At 31.4% G+C, this 10,841-nt stretch overlaps 1 protein-coding gene across 1 annotated transcript; it reads left to right on the top strand.

The window, feature by feature from the left end:
* On the top strand, positions 2,786-3,520 carry LOC109358666. The gene has a single exon (XM_019603035.1). It carries the CDS (start codon positions 2,968-2,970, stop codon positions 3,301-3,303), a length of 336 nt encoding a protein of 111 aa, XP_019458580.1. The 5' UTR covers positions 2,786-2,967; the 3' UTR covers positions 3,304-3,520.

Here is a 10,841-nt window from a genome sequence, read left to right as displayed (position 1 = left end):
TTAAATAATTGCAGGTAGGTTCCATAAGGACATAGAAACTGGGTTAAAAATAAAATAAAAATATATTAGAAAGTTAAATATTTAATTTCTTACAAAATAAAGTATGTTTCTCAATGGAAAAAAATTATTTCTAACAGCCTTAAAGAATACCCTTTAAAACATTAAATATATAGTTGATTTCTAATTATCACTCAGTTTACACTACAAAAAAAAAAATCTGTGGAGTAGCTAGTAGGGGTGTTCACGATTCATTTGGATCGGTTTTTAAGCAAAAAATCATTCGATCCAAACGCGTAATTAGTATGCGGTTTGGCCCGGTCCGGTCCATTTATATTAAGATGTCCGATCCAATCCAGTCCAAATATTATATGCAGTTTCGGTCCGGTTTTGTTCGGTCTATTTTTTAGATATAAACATATAAATTCCTTCAATTTTAGCCTACAACACCAACAAGGTAGTAACCAGAACAATGACGAAAAGTTTGATTCTTTTAATAGCAAGATTAGAAACATCAATATTCATATTGTTACGACAGTTTATATGCATTTTTGTTGTGTTTAGCTTACTGCTTAATGCTTATGTGGTATATTTTAGTTAACTTAATAATATCGGCCGGTTTGGATCGGTCTGGATCCCAGACGTGAAACCGAAGATCGGATCGGACCGATCGGTCCTTAAAAAATAAATCCAATACGATCCAAATACATTCGGTTTTTGCGGTTTCGGTTTACTTTGGATCGGTTTGCGGTTTTTGTTTTGGACTGGTCTGGATTTGAACACCCCTAGTAGCTAGGAAACTTTGTTTAGGCAATATGTAGCTAAATAGTTATGGATTACCCAAAATATCCAAACTTATTTTTTTAACCAAGGGTATATTGTTACTCATGGGTAAAGAACATATATGATTATTCATTCCATCAAATGTTATTCTGGATGATGATCAAATCATGACATTTAGATTGATATGAAACTTCATAACATTAGATCGACTCATTTTAAATGTTAAAGAATTTTTAATGGTACAAAAAATTTGAGAATAACTACCAAATAGCCATGGAGGTTTCACATTTCCAGCAAAAATAAAATATATGACCAGCTTAACCTTAGACAGGAACTTATTTCCCTATCAAATTTCTGGCTAAAGTTGGATACTGAAATTAATTGAATATATAACAAAATAAAGTCTAAAAAAATTTCAACAGTAAACTTAGCAACATGTTGATTCCTTTGGCCAATCAAATTTTGTATTGACTGCTACCTGTTTAAAGGAAGTATCACTTAATTTCTTTGTTAAAATTTCATCTTTAGATATGTTTTCTGATTTTATATATACACTGATAGTATAAGTGTTTATACACTGTTAGCAAATTATCTATCATTAATTTATTAACCACTATAGGCTTTCAAACAAAAGTAATACAAAACAATAGTGAATGATATATTGGTAGTGTAAAAAAATTTACACCGTCAATGCACATATTTAAACTCTTTCTCACCATCTTGTATGAGCAAATAAGCATTTGATTTTGAATCAGGAATTCTGGATCAATGTACGTTAGCCCCTTGATAAGATAATAATTATTGAGTCACTACCATGTAAAGATGTTTTAGACAATTCAAATGGACCTTAGAATTTGGTTTGGGCTGGCCATAGACATGAATGTCATTAAAAGAACCTTTTTTAACTTTCTAGTTAACCCGGCCAAGTCCTGATTAAAGACCACCATAGTATCCCTATTACTATCAACCAAAAAAAATATTCTTCATTTCTAAATCTCTAAAATATAAATTCTCAACACATAAACATAATTATTTATAAAATTACTAAATTATAACTTTGCTTATTCTACATCACCCAATCTCTCCTTCTATGTCGAGTGTTGGTACTGAAAATTTGAGACAACTTATCAAAGTTTAATTTTAGCCACTAATGTACATCATTATTCACTAGTAGCTAGCACCTCTCATAGACAATTATATTTTATATTCAGAATCCCCAACCTTACAATATAGAATTGAATGATCAGTAAAAAGTTCTGCACTGTCCCCAACTTACATGATCACATGTTTTCCATTTTATTTAAAAATTCAAGCTAAATATTTCTCTGCCCTTCCATGCAATGTGTGGAAGTTTCTCATTTTAACATCAACTTCTTGCTTTTATTCATGTAATAGATAGACTTGTAGAAGAGAGGGGACAGAGAAAAAGGGTAAAATGTACTACTAGGTTTGAACCTACATACTCATACTTTTTTGTGTGATTTTATGACGTGATATTAATGACATTCACAGCACAAGAAACAGCATCAGATTCAAAATAAAAAGCTAAGCATCACCGAACATTGAAATTTGATAATGGAGAATCTTATTCACATCCATACACTTTTATAACTGGATAGCTTTGTGACTGAGCTACCAATTCTAGTTTGTGCCTTGCACATAACATAGCACACTATTATTTCTATTGGCAAAGGAAATTCTTTTCTGTATATGCTAGATTCTCATGCTTTCACTAAAATCTACTTCTAATTTCAACACTTCTTTGTATCTTAACCCTTTAGGGTCTGTTTGCAAGTCTGGTTTTTTGGAGGGAAATAGAAGACTTGAAAGTCATAAAATATACCGGAGAGATGGTTCTGAAACCTTCTTTTCACTTTATTTAATTTTCATCTAAAACTCAACTCGCAAACATACCTTTAGTATATATAAAAATATTCTCTAGCAATTCTAATACTATCATGTCTGCAAATAAATGTGTACACATCACAACTTTTCTTTCTGAATAAGGAAGATAACATTTTTGTGTTGCCTATGATTGCCAATGTTTACTTTGAAAAAGCATGATTTCCATCACAATATTAACATTTTGAAGTGCCTTTTCCACTAAAATTCCACCATACATATTTTATGAGAACAAAGATATCCTCACAAAGAACCAAGGTGATTGATTCATCATCTATCTTCTGAATGGAAGTTGGAGCTAGAAGCAGGGTTAGCAAATTTTCTTCCTTTGAGAGAATGGCTGCAATAAGCTTAGTGGTTTTGGCTGTGGCTTCACCTCTCTATATAGACCGCGGATCGGACAATGAGTTGGAAGAAGATGAACAACTCATGAACATTGCTGTTTGGCTTCCTCTGCTGCTCTTTGTATTGATTTTAGCCATAGTTCTATCAGCTTTCCTTGACCGGAGCTTCACGAGGTTCGATCGTTATTGGATTCATAGAGTTGGTGGTTCTTCTGGTGGTATTGTTGTCATTCTTGTTGTTCTTTTTCTGGTTTTGAAGTGTAGAGCATCTCTTTAAGGTGCAAGTATGTTGAAACTGTATTTCAATATATGCAATGCTATGTAAGGACTTGTTTTTCTATTGTGTTTTTGAAGACCATAGAAATCATCCTAGTGTTGAGTGATTAATCAACATCTTAAGAAGTTTATTTGTAACATTTTGAAAGTCTAGTAACTAGTTTTTATTCCTAATAATATATATTTAGTCACCTTCTTTACATAGATTTTTACTTCCTCGATGATGCCAAGTTATTTTAGTGGAAGTGGTTAATGTCTATCTCCGTGAAGCAAAACAATATATTTGAAGAAATTTAGACTAGTATAGTATGTATAGCAGCTTAATCTTCTGTTATTATAACACTATTATGCAGACACAATTGCTAACAAAGATTTTTCAGTTTTTTTATGAATATCCTTTGATACAATCCCTGTTAGCATCTATTTATTACTATCATACATGAATTGATGGGAACAGAGGATACTTTACTCAAAAAAATATATTATAGGGCTTATCCAGCAAGGCATATGCTTATTAAATGCTCCCACTTCATTAAAATTTTATTTGAAAAGGACAATAAATCTTTCAAACAATTAGTTTTAATGATGTGAAAAGTTGAGTGATTGTAAAACAAAAGCACATTGTGTATAATACTTTTATATTTGGGCATTAGGATTCCTATGTTGAATGTTGTTGGGAATCCTTCCTAATTGATGTGGAAGCAATACCAATGAATTTTGGTAGATGAATCATTGAATAATTCAATGATGACTATTCCAATGTCTTCGAATTATTTCTTGAGTCTTGAGAATTATGAAGTCTAAGTTAGAAAGTTGGAGTATCACTTTTCAAAGTGTATTGAAAAGTGTGACAATAATTAGTCATCCACTATGTCTTTATGATGGAGCCTTCCTCCCCTTCGCTATATATATAGGGGACTTGTGAGGAAGAAATACAACAAATAAGTGAGAAAAACAACATAAAGAGAAAGTGAGAAAGTTTATATCCACATAGTGTGAGATTTGTATTCCTAGTGATATACTAGATAATTTGTATTTTCATCCTTTTTAGGTGAGATTGAGTGTTATTCTCTTTGTAAGATAGAGTCAAATATTGTAAGTTCAAGATAGATATGTTTTGCACTAGGATAACCAAAGTGCAATTCACCTAGCTAAAAATCATACGTTTCATTCTTGGACAAAACACATTGATTATCGTTATCATTGGATATGAAATACTTTGGAGGATGGTGAGTTGCAGCTAGAGAAAATTCATACAGATGATAACTGGTCTGACATGATGACCAAAACAGTTTCACTCAAGAAGCTAACAGACTGCAGAGGTGCAGGACTGGTGATACCCATCAATTAATTCAGGAAGGGAGAGATTTGTTGGGAAACCTTCCTAATTGATGTGGAAGCAAGACCAATGAATCTTGGTAGATGAACCATTGAATAATTCACTGATGGCTATTCCAAGGTCTTGAAATTATTTCTCGAGTCTTGAGAATTATGAAGTCTGACTTAGAAAGTTTGAGTAACACTTTTCACAGTGTCTTGAAAAGTATGACAACAATTAATCATCCATTATGTCTTTATGATGGAGCTTTCCTCCCCTTCACTATATATATAGGGGACTTGTGAGGAAGAGATACAACAAGCAAGTGAGAAAAACAACATAGAGAGAAAGTGAGAGAAGTTCATATCCACATAGTGTGAGATTTGTATTCCTAGTGAGATACTAGAGAGTTTGTATTTCCATCCTTTTTGGGTGAGATTGATTGTTATCCTCTTTGTAAGAGAGAGAGTCAAATATTGTAATCCTACTTTCTATAGTGGAGATAGTTTTTAGACTAGGTCCTGTGGTTGTTTCCTTCTCACATTGAGGAGGTTTTTCCACGTTAAAATTTTTTGTGTTATTCTTCTACTCTTCTCTATTTTCTTTATCCACTTGCCGCTTCTGCAAGTGCCAATTTTGCATCACACAGAGGAAGAAAATTAGTTCTGAATTCCCAAACAAATGTGACATTCTCATCCCACCTTACATACATTAGTTGTAAATATATATCTAATAATTAAACCACATATATTAATCACGTAACATGTGATTCTTATTACTCTACAAGATATTTACTCTTAATCTTGACTTGTAAAGGTTGATAAAACATGTATCTCCTACCATACAGTTAATAAGCTTACAATGCACTATTTGATATCTAATGGGACAAATAAATCCTGCATTGCATGTCCATACCAGCAAAAGCAAATGAAAGAGAATACCAGATCAGAGTTTGTACAGCTAAGAGTCCAGGCAAATCAACCTAAATTTACTCATGGAGATGCAGTTATCAAGTTGTGAACATAACACAATTTTATTCACGACAATTATAAGTTTGAGAGCATATTTTTTATCCCACAAACTGTGTTACTCTATATGTCATTTGATGTGATTGACTAAAAATATTAAATTAAAAATTAAATAATTAAGTATTTATAAATTAATCACATTAAGTGTCATATGAAGTGTCAAATGATTGACTAAAAAAATTACATTAAAAATTTAATAATTAAGTATTTTATAAATTAATCACATTAAGTGTTATATGAAGTGACACACTTTATATGTGCATTTGTGAGTCACTAGCAGCCCTCTCTATGACTTTGCATTTGTGACATAAAGAAAGCATGAAATAAATCTCTTTATTTATGAATATAATAGTGTATATATTTACTGATGGGCTATCTGGGCCCAAAGTTCCTCTTGAAGATACCAATAACAGGCGTAAGAGTATGACTCATCCACCCATAAAGTTTAAAAAATAAACTATTTCTTCCTAATTTCTTTTGCAAATGAACATCATAAACTATTTTTTCTTTCTAATTACCTCTTAAAGTTTAATTATTAGTAAAATTGGTAAACCTACCCTTATTTTCCTACTCATTGTCAATATTTCAAACAACCATATTCACTAAAACTTTCATTTCTCCTCCACTGTTTTTTTCTTTACCAAAAAGATTGCAATCAAACTCACAACCCAAAGTTTTAAGGTGTTAAGCTCATTAGCTTTAAAATGGCTCAATCAGAACAACATGACATAATAAGACAAGTTACATGCATAAACACATATATACAATTTCGTCCTCTAAATATACATCCTTGGCCAAAAAAAATTGTTGCATACTTGCATTTGAAATTTATCCACAACATCAACAGCAATGGATACATCAAGTCATCAGCAATAAAATCAAACACTTCTCTAATTGTTATGACAGCTATACCATTCTTTTTAAAGAAGTCTCCTAAGCCAACAACTATTTAGTCAAACCTTCTATTGATCACTTTTAACTCTATAATTTACTTCTTCTTGTCAATTAATTTTGTATTTTAATGTCGGGTTCCTCCATATATCAATACTAACGAACATACATTATTGCATTGCTACTATTGTGAGGCTCATTGCAACAATTTCCTTGTTGTTTATGAGCAATTTAACAATATATTTATATATGGACCAATTTTACCAACTGATATAGTTTAAAGGGTAATTACAAAAAAAAAATAGTTCATAGGACCTACTTGCAAAATGTATAAAGTTTAGGAGGGCTTTATAAGCTTTTTCCTAAAAAATATGTTTAAAGAAATAGAATCAATAAGTATTTAGGACTAAATTCTAGCACTATTTACTATTTAGGACGAAATTCTAAGTACTGAATAATCAATAATTTTTCTCATTCTTTAGATATTTTATTTGCTCCGCTAGGTTTCCAAACCCTAATATCTACCCTTTTCACCTTGTATGCTATATCATATGAATTTCTCAATATCATCAATGTCACTCCTTGTACTAGACTTTGGTCCACCTGCAAAATGCATATCCATAAGACTTTGTTCATTTCAAGACTTTCGTTATAATGACATTGACAATGAAAAATAGCACTGGCAATATCATGAGAGTAAAACATGTTTACCAGTAAAATATGAATTAGTGAATCCAAATAAAGAAAAATAACACTAAGGAAAAACAAAACATAACGGAAAGGTTAAAGTAAAAATAAAGAAGCAACGATCATACACAGAAATGGATAAATGTATATGAATCATAAAACATGAAATGAATAGAAAACTTAACAAGATCCATACTAAAAGATACATCAAGCAAGATTCCTGAGTTCCTAGTTTGAATAATATAAAATCTTAATGTAAACTAAATATTCATAATATGAAACTAATAGAAACATATTTTCTAATAATAAAAGAATCTTCTAATGTCTGTTGTAAGATTTTAAATTTGTCTAATTATTAAGAGTAAGAAACTTTTGTTGGGTATTACACTTATTTTTATTATACGACATACAATATAATAAGTGTTGTTCCTTAATAATCACAATGTCTTCCTCCTGACAAGATCATAAAAAGTTGCTATAAATTTTTGGGACATGAGCCACCCGATTTAGACAAAGAGATGAGTCGAGTTGGATTTTATCACATCCACTAACTGGAGTTTGGGATCCATTAGCAATAAAGATATGATATGTGTCATGTAAAGTAGAATATGATAACAAATATGATAGATGAGATTTCATATGATATGTGGCGCCACTATCAATAATTCATCTATCATTTGTACTTAAAGCATTAAATGATAAGAAGGTAAATTTCTTATCGGTCATCATCAGAGAACAAGTACTAGAGAGGTTACTCAATGAGCCTATAAGAGCTGGCAGACACTCCAAATTTGCTTTGTTAAGAATAAGGATATTTTCTTTTATCAGAGGTACGGGTGGGTCGTCACCCATACTCTCCAAGTTAGAATCGATATGGTTTGCCACCCTCTAAAAAACACCTTTAGACTCGCCCATACGTCCAAGGATTTTATCCCTTCCATAAAGTTTGAAACAAGTTTATTTAGTGTGTTGAGTTCTCCTATAATGAATGCCCCATCAATCAATCGTCGTGGTTGGTATTTATATAGGGTCGTTTAGAAGATTTGGAGTGTTGTGTAGCAATGTTATTAAAATTGTACCAGTTATCAAACTGGTCAGGATACTAGTATAGTGATATAGTGGTTCAACTAGTGATTCAGTAATTAAACCGCATGTCAATTAAACCAGATATATATGCTTATATTTATATATATATATATGGTAGATAATATACTTACATTATATAAAAAATTTGCACTATGAATACATACATTTTCTCATATTTAAAAATCTTTTATACTATCACTATATATATATTTTTATTAAAAAATAGGCAATATTGTAATATGATAACATTGTTTTTCACCAATCCCCTCAAAACCAAACCAAACCTAATCTATAGTCTAATCTCTAGCAAAATGAAATCAAGAAGATAACAAAAAATCCACTTCCTCCAATCATAATTTCTCATATGTCAAACATAAAACACACATCATATCATAACTTTTCTATCTGTTTTTCTTATTTTGTTCTTTTCCAGATGTCGCTCTCTCTTCTCTCTCTCACTCTCTCACTTTCTCCTTTTCATCTTTTCCTACATCCTCTTTCACTTCTCCCTCTTTATCTCTCTCTTTTCTTCTATCACTCTCCAAAAAATTTCAAATCTAAAACTTCATCAAAATAATATAAATAAAAACAAATGTGATTGAGTTTTATGCGATGTAGGAAGGAACCCAAGACTGGATGCCAGAGCAGATGCGGCGGTGAACGTGAAAAACAGCTGGTTCAGTGCCTTGTTTGACTCATTTTTTTGAAATGCAACAATCGATCGATTCACCGGTTTTGAGGAATATCGGCCAGTTTTGGTCAGTTTCAACCAGATCTGGTGCATATCTCATATAACAATTGTCCCATACTGGTAAGGGGTTCAGTTTACCAGTTTTCTGGTTGAACCGACCGGTACAATTTTATCAACACTGCTTTGTAGGACCTACTAGAGATTAAGGTTGAACCTACAAGTAGTTTGTCTTCCATCATTATTATCATTTAACTTTCTTAACCATGAACTCTATGGAACACTTATGAGAAAGAAGGGGTTTTACTTTACTCAACATTTGAACCAAAACAAGATCACATTCAAAGTTTAGTCCAAAGAGGAATTTAAAAATATGTGTTTCCTCAAAGAATTGGATTTCATCATATTTCATCTTCAAATTATGAAATTGGTCTAATTCGATGTATAAATAGAAGTTTCTCCGCCTAAAATTTAAGAAAAAAATGTGAAAAGTTTGAGTAAATAGAAACCTAAAATTAGGGGTGAGTGTAGGACACGTTGGGATGGGTTAAGCATGTCCCTCACCCGTTCCTAAATATTGATCGGTCAATTTTTGAACTCGAACCTGTTCCTAATTAGGATGAGACAGGTCCAAAATAAGACGGGTCAAGATAGGGACGTGTCCAAAATAAGACGGGTCAAAATAGGGACGAGTCCGAATTGATAAAGGGCAAAATGACAAACATAGATTTTTTCCCTCAAATATTTAAGTATGCACAATTAAAATTATCACACTATGTATATAAACTCAACTAAAACATGCATCCCACATATATCAGTATATAAACTACAAACTGTAAATTGTATTCTTCAAACTAAGAACTATCACAATCACGTGACTGAAAATTATAGAAGACGTTGAAAACTTCGAAACAATTTAAACTGTCAAATATCAACATAAGCTCAAGTGTTCTTGTAAATAAATAAATAAAACATGACAACTGAAATGACAACGATACGTGAATACTCAAAAGTTCACACAAAAATGAATACAATAACTAGATATTAACTGAAAAATGAAACTTAAATTGGAGTTCACACAAAATACATAAAACTAAAATTTAACTAGTTTTCTGTCAATCAAGATTCGCGAGCTTCTAGGTATTTGAGTTATGTGGACTGAACATAATGAATATTGGTAGCTACTTATTCTACTATTCTTGATATATAACTATATGGGACATACCGGGTGACCCAGACATAGACTCGAACCCATCCTTTTTTATGATGGGTCCGACCCTTTTAACCAAGCCTGTCATTTTTATTTATTTATTTGAATGAGTCAGACTCGCCCCTAAGTCATTATGTTAAGATGGGTCTATGGATCGGGTCAGGTTTTGCTCTCCCCTACCTAAAATATAGGGTATAATAAATAGATGAGTTTGGATCACTATAATTTAAAATTGCTAACTTGATCCGCTATAGCCACATGCTATGCTTTTCAATAAGCCAGACAAAAGATTTAAGTATTATAAAAATGAATATATTTGATATATATTTTTTTGTATATTTTTAAAGAAACAAAATGTATGTTATAAAATAATGATTCTTAATGTTGATAATCAAGAAGGGGGACAAAGACTTAAGAAGGTTAAAAAGTAAGGATATTTCATATGTTTTTGTATTTTTTTTAAAGAAACAACAAGATGTATGTTATAAAGTGATGATTCTAAATGTTTTGTCGAAAGGCCCATCATTATGATAATATATTAATATTGATTTCAACTCCTCGCTGGACTGGAGAAAATATGATGGAGTTTTTTTGAAATTTATTTACTTATTTTTTAATATGTAATATAATT

Source organism: Lupinus angustifolius, chromosome LG10 (genome assembly GCF_001865875.1).
Source record: "Lupinus angustifolius cultivar Tanjil chromosome LG10, LupAngTanjil_v1.0, whole genome shotgun sequence".
NCBI classification, from domain to species: Eukaryota; Viridiplantae; Streptophyta; class Magnoliopsida; order Fabales; family Fabaceae; genus Lupinus; species Lupinus angustifolius.
Note: the sequence above shows the minus strand (reverse complement) of the source record. Positions and strands in the feature narration are given on the sequence as shown.